The sequence below is a fragment of the Lontra canadensis genome, unplaced genomic scaffold (assembly GCF_010015895.1).
Source record: "Lontra canadensis isolate GAN:19392208 unplaced genomic scaffold, GSC_riverotter_1.0 scaffold5, whole genome shotgun sequence".
In the NCBI taxonomy this organism is placed as follows: domain Eukaryota; kingdom Metazoa; phylum Chordata; class Mammalia; order Carnivora; family Mustelidae; genus Lontra; species Lontra canadensis.
The window spans coordinates 19,344,584-19,366,158 of record NW_022630999.1 but is presented as its reverse complement, the minus strand read 5'-3'; the positions used below and the strand labels follow the sequence as shown (position 1 = coordinate 19,366,158).

General features: G+C 42.5%; 1 protein-coding gene across 2 annotated transcripts in view; it reads right to left on the bottom strand.

The window, feature by feature from the left end:
• Positions 1-21,575, bottom strand: part of GRIA1 (glutamate ionotropic receptor AMPA type subunit 1) — a 302,360-nt gene that overhangs the window by 37,233 nt on the left and 243,552 nt on the right. For both annotated transcript variants that reach the window (XM_032851618.1, XM_032851617.1), the window contains exons 12-13: positions 8,171-8,369; positions 2,696-2,943 (exon numbers count right to left, since the gene is read on the bottom strand). In XM_032851618.1, coding sequence (XP_032707509.1) covers positions 2,696-2,943; positions 8,171-8,369 — 447 coding nt within the window. The remainder of the gene's footprint in view (positions 1-2,695; positions 2,944-8,170; positions 8,370-21,575) is intronic.

The window sequence follows — 21,575 nt, the reverse complement described above, 5'->3', positions numbered from 1 at the left end:
AAAAGTCTCTTCCTCGCCAAGCAGTCTCCTCTGGATCCCCTTTGAACTTTGTCTAAACTTGTACAGAGACTCTTTTAAGTTGTTACAGGCAAAAATCCATGATTGATAAATACTAGTCCATTTGGTTTCCCTTCATTAGATATATTCTGTTATGTCTGTACTCCTCCAGATACCTTTATTTCCTAATTTTCAGACAATTATTTAAAATTCTCCAATGTAGTCTGGAATGCCATAGCAAAAAAAAAAAAATTCTCTAATGTATTTTCATCACTCTTCAAATAAGGACAAAAATTCTTTATAAAATCCTTCTCTGTGTCATTCTCCAATCTCAACTTAACTTTTTCTCCTTTCTATTACCTATGTTCCAAGAACACTTGGCTTCTTTTAGTTGATCAATTGTACCATGATTCCTTACCTTAGAGTCTTTGCACATGCTGTTCCCTCTGCCTGGACTGCTTGTCTCTTTTACTCCCCTCACATTACGTTATTAACTCTTGTTAATCCATCATAGCTCAGCTTGAGAATAAGCCTTCTTGGAAAAGCCTTCTTGGCCACGTCCCACCCATCCTGCACACCAGATTAAACCCGTTATCTTTAAGTATGTTTGAAATCTTCTTTGTCTTTATAGTTCTGCAGTTTCAAGTGAATCAGCTGCTGATTTTCATCTGCTTGGGACACATAACTTTTGAATCTGGGTATTAATGTTTTCCATAAATACTGGAAAGTTCCCTTTAAATACTGCCTCTACTCTATCCTTTTTTGTCTCTGGGACTCACAGAAGATGTACCTGGGATTTTGTTTTTCTCTTTCAGGTCTCTTAATCTCTTTGTCATGGTTTTTATCTTTTTATCTCTCTGTGTGATGTCCTGGGAAATTATCCACATTGTTTTAGTGTAATAATTTTCTCTTCCACTTTGACAATTCGTTGTTTAACCCTCCCACTGAGATTTTATTACTTCTCCAAATTCTAACTGGTATTTTTCTAAATATGCTGGTCCCTTATGATAGTGTCTTTCTTTTTTAAAAATGTTTTTCATTACTTTTATGTCTTTAGATGTACTTTCGATTCTTGTTCGTGTAGACTGTCATATAATTTATGACTTTGCCCTGCTTAGGGGAGCCCCTGAATAGTTAGTTTATTCATTTTATTCTGGTTTTTATGTACTTTTCCTGTTTTGGCCTAGGGATTTCCTAACTTCCACTTAAAAGGCAATTTGTTCTAACTGTATCCTGCATATCTAGGTTTTGTAGTGGGAGTTTTGTTCTGCTGTATTACTGGAAGTAGGTGTCCTCTAGGTCCCCTTTTCTCCTTGATCACAGAAACTGTCATAGTTGTCATGAGCCATCAAACAATAATCACCTGTTGTCTATCTTCCCTGCAAGAATATAGTTCCACAGGGAGAGAGACTATGTCTGTTTTGTTCAAAATTGTAGCTCCAGGTCTGAGCCTAGTGCCCAGAACCTTGCAGGCTCAATATTACTGAAATTAATGCAAGATGTGGAGGCAGAGATGGTCCTCGATGTCAGGATGGGTTAGGAACCCTTCTCCATCCTTTTGCAACCTTTTAAAACATGTTTCAACTTTTCCTTGAACATTATCCTTCCCTAAAATTATTTAGTCCCTCTGTAAATTGACATAATGTCTCATAGGTTACTTCATACAATGCTGTTTTCAATTACTTTCTATATAGATTATCCCATATGGACTCACAATTATCTTGGATCTAGGAAGAGCTGGGATGAGTAAACTCTCTTTACAGATAAGGAAACTGCAGGTTAGGGAGACGATATGCCTTACCTTTGGTAAGATAATGAGTAGTAAATCCAAGAATTAAATCTATGTCTTTTGACCCTAAGTCTACAGGACTCTACCTTGGCTGTTTGAAATGAATACCAGAGTCTCTTTATGTGAGAGTAAAATCTACTTTGCTTCTTTACTGAACTGCCTGTTTCTTGCTAAAGAAATCAGTGTCTGAGGGGCACCTTGGTGGCTCAGTCCATTAAGCATCTAACTCTTGGTTTTAGCTCAGGTCATGATTTCAGGGTCATGAGATTGAGTCCTACATCAGGCTCCATGCCCAGGGCAGAGTCTGCTTGAGATTCTCTCTCAGATAAACAAATAAATAAATAAAATCTTAAAAAAAAAAAAAAGAAAGAGAAAGAAATCAGTATCTGGCAAAGAATAGGTAATGCCACTCATTTGGTATTATTTTAATTGCCACATCCAGAGCCTTCAGGACTCAAACTACTTGATCTTTCATTTGGACAATGTGTTTAAGTTTCTTTTGAGACAAACATTACAAACCACCTTCTCTCAAAGAATCCAGGTTGCTGGAGAACTCTGTTCATGGCCTAGTTGGATATGGGAGTGTTTGGTGAAGGATGGTGTGTTATCAATCACATGACACAAACACAAGTTTCATTGATGTTTAACACATTTGGAGGGGTAAGGCGAGGTATGGGGAGGAACACATGGGCAGCGACAGTCATAGCAAGCTGAGGCCCCCAGGTCAATTTCCAACCTCAGGGCTGAAGATCTCGGGTGACTGGAATCTTCCAGGCCCACAGATGTCCATGAAAAGCCCCCGTGACAGCTTGCCTTGTGGCACTGGAGCCATGTGGCAGACACAGCAGCTTCATTCCTGAGGTAGGGAGGGGAGAGGGAGTACCAAGGAAGCAAATCTTGGCTACTTACCTCAGGGCAGACCCCTTGGGCGTCGCAATGCCATAGCCTTTGGAATCCAAGTTACCTCCCACCTTCATGGTGTCACAGGGTTTCCGCTGCTCAATGTACTCATTCATGGTGGATTCCAGAAGGTAGGCGTATTTGCCTTTGGATTTCCTCACTCGGATCATTCCCTCTTCCGTGGTCCTCACAAAAACTGATGGCTCGGCTGACTTCATATATGTCCACATCTTCTCAAACACGGCAATTTTAGACCTCTGGCAGGGGACAGGAACAAAGCTGGAATTAAGTGCTGGCTGCATTTGGAATAGAGGTCGGCACACACACTGACGAAGCGCTGAGTGTAGCTTGATCACACATTCATGAGCAAGATTAGCTCAGGAAGAAACAAATTATGAGTGATTGCAAAATAAGAGGCTCTAATTAGTATCAGTAGGTTCCAAAGCACAAATATCTTACAAATACAGAATGAACAGAATAGCTCAGAATCTTTTAATTACTGCTGAATTAGACTCTCCTTCTGTATGGGAAGAGTGGAGAAATGGGACCCTGTCTAGCTTCTAAAGACATTACAGAACCTACCTATTGTTCAAGAAGGCCATGTTTAATACTGCCCAGAACTGGAGAGTGAGTATCAGTGGAATCTGATTTCATTATCGGAGGACAGTACAGAGGAATTTCTGGATCGTGAGTCCTATTACAAGACAGCCCTCAGAATGTAAACTGTGGTCTGATAAAGCTAATAACTTGAGACGTAATACTGTAGCCTGTTTACATTTCAAAAGCCTCTAAATCTAGCCAAACTGTTTTCCTCCCTTCTTCCTGATCTCATTTTGAACCTTCCCTTCTTTGGCACTTTGCCTAGACTGTTTACTTCACTGGATACGCTTGTTCTGTCCACATGCTACTAGTCATTTCACAGACCAGAACAAATTCTATGTATTCTGAGGCCACTTCAGTTTCAAGGACAGTAGTTCACAAGCTCTTGTGGGCACCAGAGTCATGTGCAGAAATTGTAAATATTAACATGCCCCTCCTCTGAACCTCAACCTAGAGATTGTGACTCAGCAGTCTGAGCTGGAGCCCAGAAAAAGTCTTCTTCACAAGTTCCCCAGGTGATTCTGATCTGTATGGCCTCTGTGGCTCCCACTTGTAAGGGCTGGTATTCCTCTAGGACACACTGTGCTGGTCCTCACTGGACCGTCAGGCTAGACTGCTGAGATGGGGGGCACCATTGCTGTGCATAGGTCTCAAGTATGTGGATGCTATTTGAAGGAGGGGGGGCATCTTTCCTTCTGTGAGTCCTTCACAGAGTTTACTGCACACAGTAGGCCCTTAGTCAAGGCCCACACCCCAGAACCACAAGTCATCCCTCTCATCTAACATGCTCTTTCTAAAGAGCATCCTTTCCCCAAAGGGCAGATGCATTTTAGGGGTATTAGAGTCTGGCTTTGTAAATGGACAAGTGTTAAACACATATAAGGGGCTATTTTTTTTTTTTTTAAAGATAGCACTAGAGTCATGCAATTCATGGTTAATACACAGGTTATAGATTCGTTTAGTATAAAATGACTATATCCACTAGGTGCCATTTTTCTTTGCATACAATTATCAAGTTTATTTCCTTGATTTTAATATCAGATGTTGGCAAAATATGGCTGGACATTGTTGTATGAGCCAACTGGTCTCTAGAGATATATGGGCCTAGAAAAATTCTGGTCTCAAGGGAAAGTTAATGGAAATTGTTACCGAGAATTTCAGGGAGGCATCTGGTGGGGTCTGTAATTAGATCAATGAGATGATGTGCTTTATAGCATGGTTGACCATGTGGAAAGGCCACTGGACTGAGAGTGAGTAGCCTGGGTTCTAGTCTTTCCCCATCTGTTTCATGAGGAGATGGGGCACGGGGACCTTTGAGTCCCTTGTGGGCTTGAAAAACCTGATTCTTTACATGAAGATACATCATTCAAACAACCATGTCTGCATGAGGAAGAAGAAGAAAGAAGAAAAGGGAGGGAGAATTTCAGTCAGGGGAGGAAATACCCAGAACCAATCAGAGCATCTTCAATGTATATCATATTCTCTCACAGAAACAGAGAAATGTATAAATTGAGCTGCGACTAGATTTGCAGATGATCTTCTAGGCAGAAACCCAACAAAACACCCAGCAGGGCAATGGCAAGATGCAATTTGACCTGACAGGATGGCCACGGCAGGGAGCAGGGCTGCTGACAGGCAGAGCTGAAGAGCCCTTTGGGCAGCAGTATGCAGAAAATTAATATGTCCTCTCAGCCTCACCCCAGTGCCCCAAACGCCAGGGCTGTGCTTATAGCCGCTCAGAGCAGGCTATCAGGAAAATCTCATCTCCAGGGATGCGAAGGCAGCATGAGTGGCAGGGAGGATCGGAAGCATACTTGGGGTATTTGTTCTTGGATCTCTCCTATCATCTGAAGCTCTCACAGCCCTTCACACATCTTAATTAAACTGTCGATGGAGGATTAAGTGACTCGGGGCTGGGGCTGCCTAAAATCTCTGGGCTGCCATGAGGACAAGAAGCTAGACTTCTTTTTCAGAGACTGGGATAGAAGGATGCTTGTCTCACCATTCCCTCCTTCTGCCTCATGGGGGTGGTGGGTGATCCTTGTCTCTCCACCCACCAAAGTCCTGGTGGGAAAATTCTCAAGGTCAAAGTCATGGAGTTGGAGGGGCTCATGGGGCATATCTTGTCAGTGCTTACTTTCTACACGTAAAGAAACTGAGGCCCACAGTGTGGCAGAGAACTTTCCAATGTCAGGGCAGAGGCAGGAGTAAAACCCAGGTCTCCTGATTGCACACTCTTGCCTTTTCACTGCAACCAGCTGCCTCCCTTGTTTTAGGTTTTAGATCTTACTAGCTGGGGGACCTTGGGCAAGTAACAACATTTCTGAGCCTCAGTGCTCCTATCCTGACAATGATGATGATAGCAACCACTGCACAGTATTGCCTGGAGATTATAAGACAACAAAGGTAAAATACATGACCCAGTGTTGGGCACATAGTAGGTGTTCCATAAGTGGTGCAATTACTGCTAATAATTATGCCCTTTCTTTGGGTTTTACTTTAGGATAAGAATGTCCAGTACAAAAAAAAAAAAAAAAAAAAAGAATGCCCAATACATGGCTGGCTCGAGACCAGTTTCCCTTCCTATATGCGACAGATGTTGATACCGGTCAAGGAATTCTTTCACACTGTGCAGATGTGCCCCCAGAGTCCCCTCTCAACATCAAACTCCAGGAAAACAGTGATGATTAATCAGAGTTAGCACATGAACTATAACCTGTTGTCACCAACACTGTAGGCCTGGTGAGTGAACAGAGCTTACAGAATATACATTATCTTGTTTCTAGATGCCTAACAGTGTGCTCTGGACAAGAAATAGAAGTATGTCAATTGACATAGTTACTAACAGAGAACTTTCAAGTCATAAGTCCTAGCTGTGCCTCTGAGTAGCTAGCACATGCCCATTTTCTTCTCTGGACCTCAGTTTGTCCTAGATTTGTCCATGGGCCCACCTAATAGCCTGAGTAATCTTTTTAAAAAATCAGTTACTGATGCCACCTCATTAGGACAGTGTGAGTCATTGGTAAGAATGCTTGGGCTGAGATGAGGAAACAGATTTTGTGTTCATCCTGGACACTTGCATTATGAATCTCTGAATTCCAGTTTCTTGTCCACAAAATGGACACATAAGCCCTGTTTTGCCATAGGTCATGGGTGGAACATAAATGAGACCATGAATGGGAGAGTGATTTGGGGATGGTGATGTGTTCAGATAATGGGGATGAGAGCAAGGGTATGTAGTGGGTAAGTGAACTGGCTCTTCCCAGTTCACAACTGGCTGTTCATCAGCAGGCCTGGGGCATAGGACTGGCCGTATGGACAAATATCAGACATCTCCTTCACATTTTGGTTGCAGGCTAAAAATGCCAGAGAATTATGATGAGATTTCAGGAGGTTCTTCCATTAGCTGGTTGGGTAAGCTTAAGTAAGTCACATCACGCTCTAAAATGACAGACCGACCATGTGACCTCCAAGTTACCTTCTTGCTCCAGTATATGGAAAGTGGATGATTTTAGCCTTGGAGACTGGGTCAGTGATTGTTAAGACTTTGGTCGCTTTCCTGCTTCTTATACAGAACACAGAACCCATGATCAAGAAGCTGAGCACATCACTCTGTAGGTTTACCCTGGGTCAGGGGTTTGCGCCATGAAGTTGTAGTGAGAACCTGGTAGGTACTGCACAGGATCCCTATCCCTTGCCTGAAACAAGGTAGAAACTTGCTGTCTATTTTCCTTCTACTACTTATTAGTTGTGTGACCTTAGGCAATTACTCTTACGTCTCTGAGCTTCATATATGAAATGGGGACAACAAATTTCTAACTAGTCTCTCTAATGAGAAGACTAAATGAGATAATTCATGCAGGGTGTGCTAGAACAGGGCCTGATTCATAGTGAGTGCTAGGTAAGTGGTAGCGGTTGTTTATTATTTTTTCTTTCACCAAAACATGGTAACTCCATGTGCTATTTTGTTCAGCTTTTAGGATGAACATGTCTAATGTCCATGGAACTACAGGATTTTCTGCTTTGGGGCATTTGTTCAAGTTGTCCCCTTTGCCTGGAATGTAATGAGCCAACCCAGGTCTGCCCAAGTTTCATGATGCCTAGAAATGTTTTTCCAAAGTTTGTGGCTACAGAGCCCTACCCCTCCATCAAAATGGCTCCCAAATGCCTATACCCCAAAGCCCTAATGGGAAACAGAGCCTTGTGTCTTAGATGCCTCATCTCTTTTAATCTTATAATGACTCCTTGAGGTAAAAATTATTCTCCAGATGATATAGAAGAGGAAATCATGTCAACCAGGCTACAGGCCAGAGAACAAGGATGAAGCCAGCTTCTGGCCCTAGGTCTGGCTGATCCTAGGCTCCTAAGCTCTCTGCTCCTCTGCCTTCACTTGCTGTCTCCAGTCACATGACATCTCCACCACCTCCACTCTCACTTCACATTTTCTCTCTCCTGGCACTGTTAAACAGACCACCTGTTTCAGTAATTGTTTCCCATATACCATCTCCTTATTCATCAAGTCTTTAAGAGGGGGACATACATGGCAAAGTTCTGGACCTTGTCCCTAAGCTGATCCTGATCAATTGCTGATTAGATTACAAGTGTATGTGTGGGAGCAGGGAAGGAACTGCATGTCCTATCCTTTGCAGCCCTCAGAGAACTTGGCACCGTCTGGCATATGTAAGGGGTCTGGTTCAATGAAAGAGCTTTGAAGTTATCACAAATACAGAAATGTAGATTTCTCTGGGATTTGTAGAAAGCTGAGAAAACTGGGTTTCCGTGACTTATACTGAGTTAAGAAGTTACCCTGCTTGCCTATAATCACATGCTTCTTAATGAGGATCCCCTCTTATGAAGGTGCCTTAGGACAAGGGATGTTCCTACCCTGAAGAACTCCTTAGTGGACCCTGCTTCCAGGGTCCCATAAGCGATTTCCGTCTGCTTCGCTAGGTCCTCAGCACTCTCGATGGGAGACACCATCCTCTCCACGGTCAGGAAGGCAGCCAGGTTGGCTGTGTATGAGGAGATGATGATCAAGGTGAAGAACCACCAGACACCACCAACGATGCGGCCAGACAGGGACCTGCAGGCCAAAGGGAAGAGGTGTCAGAAGCATAGACATCAACTGCAGAAGGCTATGGGGAAGGGCCAAGGGCCAGCCTAAACCCTGTCAGCAGAGCTGTCAAACCCTATTGCACCCTTCTCCTCTGTCAGCTAGATGTGAGAATTCATGTCAGAGAGATTCTCTGGCATTTTGTTTCTTAAAACAGATAAAGACCTATGGGGTTGCTATTCTTCAGGGGTGTTAAAACCCCATAGGCATATATTCACACTACTTTCACACATGCATATACTCCAATACGTGTGCCAACAAAGACAGATATGTCAATACTTGTCCACAAAATCACACACATGTACAACTATCCTTTTAAATGCAGTTACATACACACCAAATGTTTGTGCACACATATATGAGTGCAAATGCATTTAAACACATGATGCACACATTTGATCATGTTCAGAAATGTTTCCAGACTGCCTTCTCATTTTGTTCTTTTGGTCATCAAAGGTCATAAAAATGATGGACTAGAAGGAAGGGAAGGGGGAATGGATTGGAGACAGAATGAGAACAGTTGTACTGTAGCCACTTTGGGGGAATGTCACTGTTGAGGGTAGGCACAGTGCCCCCTTCTACCACAGAGAAAGAGTTTGGCTGAAAAAAAAGACAAAGAATATTTTGAACTGGATCAAAGTGGAAACTGTCACAGTGATAAAGGAGGTAAGAAATTGATCCTGATCTTCTTAGAGTCCGATTTTCCTCTTTATGCCCAACAATGAAGAGAAATAGGACCAGTCAAGAGTTCTACTGGGTTCTTTCAGATTTGGCTAGGAGAGTGCCAATTCTAGAACATTTTCCCAAAGATATTACAAAATTATGTCAATGTCATATGGGGTGATTCGATGTGGTTGACACACGGGGCATTGGATTATACCAAATCATATAGTGATAAAGTTATTTGCATTCTGTTTCTCTTTCCATCTGGCTCACTTTGTTAAGGAAGTGTTATCCTGGAGCTACTGTAACTTTACATCCTTTCTAACATGTGCCTTGACAGCCTCAAGCTCAGAGCCTTCAGTAGGTGACAGTGCTTAACTAAAACCTTATACTTAACAACCAAAGAAAGAAATCAGCAATCCACCCCATAAGTTTTACGGAAAAAGAACCTCGAGTCTCAGATCACATTGACCTAGGAACAGAACCCAGGCCTACTAGCTTGCTTGATTATTCCACACTGTTCTCAACCTTCTGGTCAACCTTTTCTGTGTTATTACCATGTTCCTGTGTGTTCCACTTTGTTTCCATTTCTTAGAGGCTCCTTTCCATTCTAGGCAGGCAATAATCACTTCAAAAGTTCAACAAATATTTGTTATTGCTTGCTCTATGGAAAATAATGTCTTAGATGCTTCACATTAAATGGGAAATAAAAGGAAATTTGTTCAAAGGAAGGAGAATGGGAGAGTGGAGCAGAGCTGTGTTATGGGAAGAATAGCTGCGGGAAGAGGAGACCAGAAGAGAGAGGTGTTTGCTGAAGGAATGACATGAGGCTGCTACCAGGAAACCTGATTTAGGAGCATTTGGCAGAAGTTTCAGGAAAACAAACACTAAAAACAAAGAAGTGGGTATTTGATGGGTAGGGTGGTGCAACAATGAGTTGGCTGTCCTGAGGGTGAGAGTGAGTTTCTCCATTTCTGAAGATGTTCAAGTAGTAGAACATTTACAGAGATGCTATATTTGGTGCCCACTCTTAGTCCCCCTGGGTACAAAGTGCTAGGGACGTAAGTCTACTTAGAGGAAGGATCAGACATCACAAGGAGCCAGCCTTCTCTCATACTCCTCCCATCTTTCCCATCTCTGAATTTCTGTGATTTAAAATCACAAGTAGGTAGACCAGGCTGCATGGCTTCCATTGGGCAGTCAAACAAAATGAGACCTATAAAGGCAAAACTATTCTCCCCATACCCCAAGACTTGTATACATCTGTACTCAAAATCACCCCAGTCTTCTGATAACTAATCCAGTGCTCTTTTTGCCTTAGGAGGTGGTAAATAGCAGTGTTTCGGGGCTGTGATGAAGATGCTGCTCTTTTCCTAAGTCTGAGTGACCACAGTAGCATCTCAAATAGACTTCCCTCCATATAGCTCCTTGTCCTCTCATTCCTTTGCCTAATCAGCCTGAGTGATCGTTATAAAAACATTAATTATATCATGTTGCTTCTTTGTGTAAAATCCATGAAACCCCTTTACACTTGGAATAAAATTCAAACTCATTGGTGACTCTCAAGGCCATATGGGATCTGGTCCCTGCCCTGCTCTCCAGTGTCTCCACAATATGCTTTCTGTACTCTGGTCACATTGGGATTTGTTTCGTCTTTCCTACTCAAAAGGCTCACACCCTTATCACATGCCATCATTCCCCCTGATCATTGCATCAGCCCTGTTCATCCTTCAGACCTCACCCTACCCAGTACATTTTTAGCATTCAGACTTAAGAATCTCAGAGCCCCATGTAGCTCACATTGCAGTTGAAGTCTGATCTCAATTTGTGTGACTGTTGACGGTTTGTTGTTCCCCTGGATCATAAGCTCCACAAAAGTAAAAAATCTTACAGCACCGAGCACAGAGTGGGCCTCAATAACAAGTGAATGCATGACTGTCACCTCTCTCATAACCTGTCAGTTCTATTCACGCTGGATTCTAGAGACTGGGCATATTTTTTAGGGCCAGGAGAATCCAAACTTGCATTTAACCCAGGATGCCTGGAGTCATAGCCCCAAACCAAGTGTTTAGGATAGCTACCTCCTTTTCCAACATGACTCAACTGAGAGACCTAGCTAAGGTATCCTAAGTTGGGGATCATCTAGGGAAACTCAAAGCCCTCCCAAGAAAGTTCCAGGCCAATAGCTCCTTCTTCCCTGTTATCGTTTAATCAGTATTTATCCGCTAGGTGTTGAGAGCAGCTTATCCTACACACTATTCCCCACATGCCCACTTACTTAATAAAGACACCAAGGAAGGAGTCTATTGTTTAATAGTAAGTGTCATCCATGGAATAACTAGAGGGTGAGGGGAAGAGGCTCCTCAAAATGACATGATTCCAATGCTTCATTGCATTTGACCCACATGGTAGGAGCTTGAGTGTAAGACTATGTCCGTCTTCATTTCAGACCTGGCACAGGCAAAGCTGGACCCTCTATCCAAGAACTCTGCATTTCCCCAGTTTCCTACCACAGGTAGGGAACTGGAATTAATAGCGGTTGTGACTGGGAATGAGTGTCTTTGCTCTTTCACTGACCAGTCCCATAACCTTGGCAAGTTGCCTGCCCAGTTGAGCCTCTGTTGTCTTCTCTGTGTAATGAATGGGTGAGATTAACCCTATGTCATGGTGAGAAACCGAAACTTTTAGTACTAGGCTTAGTTGATTCTTTTCCTTCAACTGATACAAGCTATTGGAATTAAAATGGTAGTGGCAAAAGCCCTTTGAGAAGTGCTATTGAAACATGAGGCATTATTTTTGTGGGAATTCTGGTTGGGAGCTATAGGTTAAATTCCTTAGTAGGGAAGGAACAGCTTTGATCTGGCCCTTGGAGGGATGCCTAGTCACCTGAATTTTATTAGTCTTATAACTTGGCAAAACTCTTCCCCAAAGTACCTATGTGATTAAGGAATCCAGAATTGGTCACAACTTCTATGACTTGTTGGACTGTTTATCTTATTGATCTTATATTTGCAGTCCTGTGAAATGGATGGGAGAGGGATGACTAGCTCCATCTTGCAGATGAAAGATCTACAGTTATGAGACAAGGTGACTCATCCAAGGTCACAGAGTGAGGCACTGGCAAATCTGGGCCTAGGAATCAGGACTTCCTATTTCTAGGCCAACACTCTACCCACTGTAGAACATTATTACTTCCCTCACCAGATTCTGATTGATTTCTAGATGGGCACGGACTTCTTCCACCCATGTTATCACAACCAACACTCATTTCTTGTAAAGCTCAGTGGAACATTTAGAAGCTACAGAAAGCAGTCTGACCACCAGCATCTCCACAGAATTGGAAACCTCTTTGTTTTTGTTTTCTGTCACTGGATAACAAATCACCACAAACTTAGCAGCTTCTAACAGCACTCATTGTCTCATAGTTCTGTAGATCAATAGTCTGGATCAAGAGTATCTAGATTCTGCTAAGGCTCTCACCAGGCTGAAATCAGGGTGTTGACTGGGGCTGTCATTCTCATCTAGAGCTTGGTTATTCAAGCTTACTGGTTGTTTGCAGGAGTCACCTCCCTGTGATCATGGGACCAAGGGTATTTTCTCCTTACTGGCTGTCAGCCAGGAGCTGCTTTCAGCTTCTAGAGGTTGCCTGTGTTCTGCATCACATGTCTCCTCCATCTTCAAGCCAATAATAGTGTGGCAAACTCTTTCCTTGAACCTCTCTGACTTCCACTCACTAGAGAAAACTCTGTTTCTTATTTTTTTAAATTTAAATTCAATCAGCCAATACATAGTACATGATTAGTTTCAGATTCAGTGTTCAACAATTCATCAGTTGAGTATAACACCCAGTGTTCACATCATGTGCCCTTCTTCGTTTCTAAAGGGCTCATTTGTTGGGGTCAGGCCCACTTGGAGAAAATCTCTGTACCTTGAAGTCAACGGATTTGGGACTTCAAATTACATCTATAAAATCTCTTCACAGCAGAACCTAGGTTAATGTTTGAATGACCAGTGGATAGGAATCTTTAGAAACGTGTACCATACTATTTATCCATTCATCCTGTTTGTATGGCAGGCACTATTAGGCATAAGAAAGATAGGAGTGAGTACACCACAGTCTCTGCCTTCCATGGAGAAGATGGGAGGGCAGTGTGGCCTAGTGATTAAAACACAAGCTTTAGAGTTTGATGCCCTGATTCTCTGCAAAGTGCTTCACATGGTGTTTGGAGCATAGTAGGCCCTCAGTAGAGCCATCATCACCATCTCATGTTAATGTCATAAATGGTAATTACAGTACTATCTCAATTATGTGACAAGTAAGAAAGTAGCACTAAGGGGACATTGGAAGGTTTGATAATTACTCTGCTGGCAGGTGTCAGGGAGAGTTACCAGACGAGGAGAAAATTGTGCTAGATTTTGGAGTGTAAGTAGGAGACTGCCAAGCAGAATTGGTGTGGGGGTAGGAGAGGCTCAGTAGATAGAGGTAAATGGAGGAGGTAGTGGGGTATTATCTCTTCTGTAAACTCCCCAATCACACTATAGTCATCCTCCTAGTACAGTTCTAACTACACTGCTGTAATGATTTTTTTAAGGTGTTGCTATGATTATTACTCATGGTATTATTGATCAACAGAAATGATGCTGGGTTGAACTTGATAAAACAGTGCACAGAAATTTGGAGGGACGGGCTGGCTGAAGAGATGAAGAGATCAAAGTGGCAGGGTTTGGTGATCCATGGAAGCAGGAGCTATGAGAGATGACAATGTTCAAATGATAGTTCATGCCTAGTGAGCGAATGGATTCTGACATGTACTTGATGCTGGCCATAAGCTATCTCTTTTTGCAAATGATGTTTTTTTTTTTTCCTTTTGTTAATAAGACACTATATTATTAAAGATGACGCTAATAGAGAATAGCTAGGCCCTGATTGGATCATTTTCTGGTTCTGACAGGTATTTCCTGTCCTGATCATGAATTAGGATTTGCTGTAGGCCTTTAATTGTTTCCAATCTCTCAGCTTGGATTTGTTGCTCTAGATGAGGGGTAGGCAAACTTTTTGTGTAGAAGTCCAGGTAGTAAATATTTCAGGCTTTGAGGGCCTTATGTACTACTCATCTCTGTTGTTGTGGTGTGAAAGCAGCCACAGACAACATGTAAACACACACACATGGCTGGATTTTAATAAAACTTTGATTATAAAAACACATGGCAGGCTGGTTTTGGCCTGTGGGCCATGTTTTTCTGCCTCCTGCCCTCAGTCCTACTATGAATGTCAGAGACTTTTTTTTTTTAATTGTGTAATGTTAGTCACCATACAATACATCATTATTTTTGAAGTAGTGTTCCAAGATTCATTGTTTACATATAACACCCAGCGCTCCATGCAATATGTGCCCTCCTTAAGGCCCATTACTGGGCTAACCCAGCCCCCACCCCCCTCTAAAACCCTCAGTTTGTTTCTTGAAGACCACAGTCTCTCATGGTTCGTATCTCCCCCCGATTTCCCCCCTCAATTTTCTCTTCCTTATCTTAATGTCCTCCATGCTATTCCTTATATTACACAAGTAAGTGAAACCATCTGATAATTGACTTTCTCTGCTTGACTTATTTCACTCAGCATAATCTCCTCCAGTCCTGTCCAAGTTGATACAAAAGTTGGTTATTTATCCTTTCTGATGGCTGAGTAATATTCCATTGTATATATTGTATATGTGTATATATCCATTCGTCTGTTGAAGGGCATCTTGACTCTTTCCACAGTTTGGCTATTGTGGCCATTGCTGCTATGAACATTGGGGTACATATGGCCCTTCTTTTCACTACGTCTATATCTTTGGGGTAAATACCCAGTAGTGCAAAGACTGGGTCATAGGGTAGCTCTCTTTTTAATTTTTTGAGGAATTTCCACACTGTTTTCCAAAGTGGCTGACCCAACTTGCATTCCCACCAACAGTGTAAGAGGGTTCCCCTTTCTCCACATCCTTTCCAACATTTGTTGTTTCTTGTTTTGTTAATTTTTGCCATTCTAACTGGTGTAAGGTGGTATCTAGTATGGCTTTGATTTGAATTTCCCTGATGGCTAATGATGATGAACATTTTTTCATGTGTCTGCTAGACATTTGTATGTCTTCATTGGAGAAGTGTCTGTTCATGTCTTCTGGCCATTTGGTTTAAGTTAATGTGCTACAGTAGTCAAGAAATATCTCGACATCTCTGTAGTTATTAGCACCTCCATATAAACACCCAGTAAAATATTAGAATGATTCATTTGATAATTTTGTGCTATCCTCAAGGAGAAAATAGAGGGCACTGGTCAAGAGAAAGGACCCAGGGCTCAGACAAAGCAGGATGGAGTCCTGCCTCATTACTTACTGGTTCTGTGACTTTGGACAAGTCACTATATCTCTTTGTGCTTGTTGCTTTACAAAATTAAGTAATAGTACTCAAGGCATTTTCAATAATTAAAAAGGAAAATATAAATGGAGCATGTAGCACAGTGCCTGGCCCAGGGTAAGCATTTGAGGATGGAGGTAATGCAGATGGTGTGAGGAGCAATGACCTGCCTAAGGTGAGGGAGCTGACATCATCATCAGGAACATTCAGGAAAGCAGATCCTTGGGATATGGGGAGTAGAAAGTTATTAAAAAGCAATCAACTTTTGATCCCATCAACCTACTCTATAGGACCTCTCCAAAAAGGAGTTGGATATGGACATTCTTCTTTATTTCAAAAGCATTTCCTGTCATCCCCAAGAGGAAGGGGACAGTAGGGAGTAGGGACAGTAGTAGCTGAGCTCAAGAGGTCACCAAGCGCAACCTATATCCCTTTGTCATCTGCTTCAAATGGCTATTTTTAATAAGTAATGAAAACATGGGCATGAAGGCAGAAACTCAGATGGCCTGCCTCTAAATTACTAGGAGAAACAAAAGTCCATCCTGGCTAATTACTGAGCTGAGCCATGCTCACAGAGAGGCTCACTTGGGATGACACATCAAGGTTCCCAGACCAGGGTAAATAGCTCTGGCCACATGCAACGATTTTACTGATGAGGCCACTTCATCTAAGACACTGTGTCTAGTTGGCCAATCATCCATTTCTCACCAGCTGCAAATCACTCAGCACTTCCGTGGTGCAGCAGGAGTGACTCATTTTAATTATCCCAGCTGCTGGTCACCGTGATCCAGCACTGTGGCGGGGGGATGGCCCTGGACTCCTGGGGTGAGTACCAGGGGTGGGAAGCTAGGGGTTAGACAACAAGCTCTATGGAAAGCCCCAGTAGTCTGTGAGCTAGAGTTTGCAGCAACTCTGTAAGTTTGAGCAAGTTTGCAGCACTTGCAGAGCAAGGTTTCAGAGAAGAGTTGTCTTATGTTCCTGTTGTTTTCCATTTAGATAGGCTAAAGAAGTGTGGCATGGGCACAGTTTGCAAAAGAATGGGTGTAGATGGGTTCAGGTACTAATTTGGTCCCTCTCTAAGTATCAGCTTCCACACATGAAAGTGGAGATAATGATTTCCATCTCATGGATGGTAAGAATTCTGGGAGTCAGTCATGTCTTGCACTTAGCAGAGACACAGCAGGGCTCAAGATGTCACGTGTAATAATGGTGATATTGATGATTTCTTGTAGAAACCTTCCTCTTAGCTTCTAGGCCCCTCCACTCCTGTCTCCTTCTATCTTGCAGATTGCTCTTTTCTTCCTTTTTTCTTTTTTCTGAGGGAGAGAGAACATGTGTGCACACATGCATGTGTATACAACATGGGGAAGGGGCAGAGAGAGAAGGTAAAAAGAGAATCTTAAGCAGGCTCCATGTTCAGCACAGAGCCCAATGTGGGGCTCAATCTCATGACCCTGAAATTATGATCTAAGCCAAAATCAAGAGTTGGACTCTTAACTGACTAAACCACTCAGGAGCCCTAGGGTCATTCCTACATAGTCTATTTTGCTGGTTCTTCCTTTCCACCCAATCTCAAGTTCTTTCTGTGCCCAAAGCTCAGGCCTCAGCCTTCTTCCCAACCCTGTTGACCACCTTGCCCCAGCTGACCTCCTTCAGTTCACGTCCTTCATTTGTAGAAGCTGACAACTCCCAAATTTTAATTTCCAGACCCTCTCCTGACCTCTAACATGTTTATCTAACTGCCTCCTTGACACCTTAAAACCTGAAATATCTAAAACAAAATTCTTAAGGAACTCCTACCAAAAAGCCCCAAATAAATACAACATTACTAACTCTTCTCCCTCTTCTTCATTGCAGGAAATGGCATCACCGTCCATCCTCTTCAAACCAAATACCAGGGAGCCATTTCCACCTTGTCTCTTTCTCTCGCCCCCACCCCCCACGTCTAGTCCGTCCCATCCAGTCATCCCCTTAGCGACAGATCCCACTCTAGACACTAAATATCACTGTCACATTTCATGCTTCACATTTCACATGCTGCTTTTCTCCTTGTACAATCCATGTCCACATAGTAGCCAGAGACTCTTTTAAAACTATAAATAGGATCATATTGTTTCCCACCCCACTTAAAATTTGTCACACTTAAGGCAGGAAAATCCAAATGCCCTCCTGGGGTCAAGCTGATCTGGATCACCTCTAACCTCATCTTGTACCGTTTTTCCTTTCATCGCCATGCCCCAGGCTCATTGGCCTTCTTGCAGTTCCTACCACACACCAAATTCCTTCCCACCTCAGGACATTTGCAACTGCTGTTCCCTCTGCCTGGAACTCACTTCACTGAAATTGTCCCAAACATGCCTCCATCCACGCATTAGGTTTATGTTCATACCTCACCTCCTCACATCCATCCAGATTATCTCTGCCACCCATTTCTCTCTCACCTTACCTGGTTTCTTCATAGCACTTACCATGGTCCAAGTTTATATATATATATAATCTCTATGGATTTGTTAGTCACTCATTATCTGTCTCCACTAAAATGTAACTTCAGAGATGCCAGGAGTCTTATCTGTATCATTCACTGCTATATCCCCAGTGCTTAGCATCATGGTGCCTGACATAAGGCAGGCGCTCAATGAACATATACCGAATAAATGAATAATTACACAATGTTTATTGAGGACTAGATATTTACCAGGCCTGATGAAAACTGAGAAGTTTCTTCTCAAGGGAATCGGTAGAACGAATGTGACCGACACAGAAGGAGCTGTGAGACCCAGGCTGGGGTGAACAGCACAGGGAACTGCTGATCAAGTGCTTAGGACGAGCAGAGGTGGGAAAATTCACGTACAATGGGGAAAAAATCTGGAAAGGCAGCATGGAAGAGGGGTGATTGGCAGAGCTGTGCAGGGTAGGCAGGCTTTGAACATTCTGAAATAGAGAGGCATTTCTTAGCGACAAGAATAGACTGTGCTGTGGTGTGGAGATGGGACAAGAAAGTGAACAAGCGAGAATTACACTTTGCCCCAAGTGTAGTAGCCACCCAACAGCCATTGTTCTCTGGGTATGGCTTTTGAACTGGGTACTGCAAAAGACACTTGGCATCCATTCTTTAAATCCCCATTGCTCTCTTCAGCCCAGATAGGCTTACATCCTTTTGACATTTGAGGAAACTGAGGTTCAGAGAGATGAAATAATTGACTTAAGGTCACAAAGTAGATGATGGAGCGTGAATGTGAACTCAGATCCGTCAAATTCCAACAGTATCATTTGAATGTGCTCAAAGTGGGTCCAGCTTGGACCAGGGCCACCACTCTCATCTTTCAGAGTTTACCTTCTCAGGTCCCAAGCATCACTTGCCCACAGTTCCTAGACACAAAGGAATATCTGGCACCATACTGATGTTAAAAATGGGACTTCCTCCACATATATTTTTGGGCTTAAGTTCTTAGAAGAAGCCACTCTCTTTTTATAGCTAGCTGCCTGCTGGCTAGCCCATAATACCAAGACATATGGTTTCCCTATATCCAAACCCCTTCCTAGAGTTCCTACTATCTGCTGAACCACTAGCTTCTTTCAGAAGTGAGATGGGTTCTGAAGCCCTGGGTCCCTGACTCAGGGCACCAGGTATGAGTCTGGGTCCTTGTCTGTGGCCCAACATATCCAGCGTTTGAAGTCCTAGGGTTGGAATGTTGTGGGCTTTTAAAAATAGATTCCGACCCATCAGCAAGTGGGAGATAAAATAACAATTGGTACTTCTGCTCTAATTAATGATTAGCTCCAGCACAAGGCGTATAGAAAGGAGATATTTTACTTAGAATAACCAGCTGAAAATCTTCCATTGCCAGGTATTTTATCAACCTACCCAGTTCCTAGCATGCTCACACCCCACCTCCCATGTATCCCCAACTAGCCTGGCAGGGTAGCCCCAGAAGGCAGGAAGAAGCTGCTCTTCTTACCCCACCCCCCATTCATTTCACTGAAGGGACAACACAGCTTTTTCTGGGACAGTGAAGAAAATTATTAAGAGTTCAGAAATGGTATAGCTCTCCTACTTCTGTCCCTGACATTTATTGACTATATGATTTAGAAAAGTTATTTTGCATCTCTGAGCCTCAGTTTCATCTCTTTATGAAATGGGGACAAGAATAGGAACAACCTAAAAGCTTTGCAAGGATGAGCTATAATGGCCCTAGGCGGGTACCTGGGCCAGGGTAGACATCTGGTAGAAACAGCTAATACTATTCAGAAATGAGGGATGACATGGAAAGGGATTTCAGTATGCTGTTAGGTGGAAAAAAACAGGTTACAAAACAGACTATATGGCCCCATTTTTAAAAAATTTGACGTTCTTTTTTTTTTTTTAATTGAAGTATAGTTGATACACAATGTTACATTAGTTTCAGGTGAACGCCATAGTGATTTGACTTCTCTATATGTGATCCTGTCTCACCACAAGTGTAGCTACCATCTGTCACCCTAAAATGCTGTTACAGTGTTACTGACTACATTCCCCATGCTGTACCTCTCAGCCCTGTGACTTATTCATTCCATAACTATTGGAAGCCTGTATCTCCCACTCCCTTTCACCCATTTCCCCCATGCCCTACACCCTCCCCTCTGGCAGCCATCAGTTTATTCTCTGTACTTATGGGTCTGTTTCTGCTGTTCATTTGTTCATTTGTTTTGTTTTTTAGAAGACACATCTGAGTGACATCATATGGCATTTGTCTTTCTCTGACTTCACTTAGCGTAATACCCTGTAGGTTTATCTATGTCACAGATGGCAAGATCTCATTCTTTTCTATGACTGAGTAATATTTGATTGTATATCTTTTTTTTTTTTTAAAGAGAGAGATTACAAGCAGTGGGGGGAGGGGCAGAGGGAGAGAGAGAACCTTAAGCAAGTTCCATGGGGCTTGATCTCTCAGAGATCATGACCTGAGCCAAAATCAAGAGTCAGATGCTCAATCTACTGAGCCACCCAGACACCCCTATAAACCACACCTTCTTTATCCATTTATCTATCAGTGGGCATTTAGGTTATTTCCATATCTTGGCTATTGTAAATAATTTTGCAACAAACATAGGGGTGCACACACCTTTTTGAATTAGTATTTTTGTTTTCTTTGGATAAATACCCAGTAGTAGAATTATTGGATCATAAAGTAACTCTATTTTTAATTTTTTGAAAAACCAGCATAGTATTTTCCACAGTGGCTGAACCAGTTTGCATTCTCACCGCTAGCATAAGAACATTCTGTTTTTTCTATATCCTCACCAACACTTATTATTTCATGTTTTTTTTGATTCTAGCCATTCTGACACATACAAGGTAGTATCTTGTAGTGGTTCTAATTTGGATTTCCCTGATGATTAGTGACACTGAGCATCTTTTTATATATCTGTTGGCATATGGCCCTGTTTGAAAACAACTTTGGCAAAGATTAAATGTCTGAAAGTATGTAAACTAAGATATTACAGGAGTTATCCAGGTGGCTCAATTGCAGGTTTTCTTTTCCACATTCTTCTCTTTTCTGATTTTCTAAATGAATACCTGTAGTGATTATAACATGAAGGCAACCTAGGACATACTGGCTAAAATTACGGGCTGTGAGATCTTCCTATCTGGGTTTAAATCTCAACTTCTTTTCCCGTTGGCTGTGTGACCTTGGAGAAGTGACTTAGCCTTTCTGAGTTTTGGCACACTCAACTGTAAAATAGAGATATTAGCATGGCAGCCATTTTAGTATTGTTGTCTTTCTTCCACCACAAACCTGGTGCTTGGCAAGGATTCAGGAAGAGGAAAGAAAGGGATCAGTAGACAGGGAAGTGAGGAAAAACCTCTCTGAGAGGGTAATTTTTAAACTGAGAGTTGAAGGTTGAGAATGATTTAGGTGTGTGAAGAATCTGGAAGAGCAGCATTATCGACAGAGGAAACAGGAAGTGCAAAGGTTCTGAGGCAAGAGTAGATTTCATGTATTCAGGGTAATTAGCTGTGAGTATGGAGCATGAGGCAAGGAATAGATCAATCAGAGTGTCTGAAGCCAGGGCATGGGCTCTGGATTTAACAATTAAAAGTCCAGCTCCGAGTGACTCCTCCTCTGAAAAGCCTGCCTG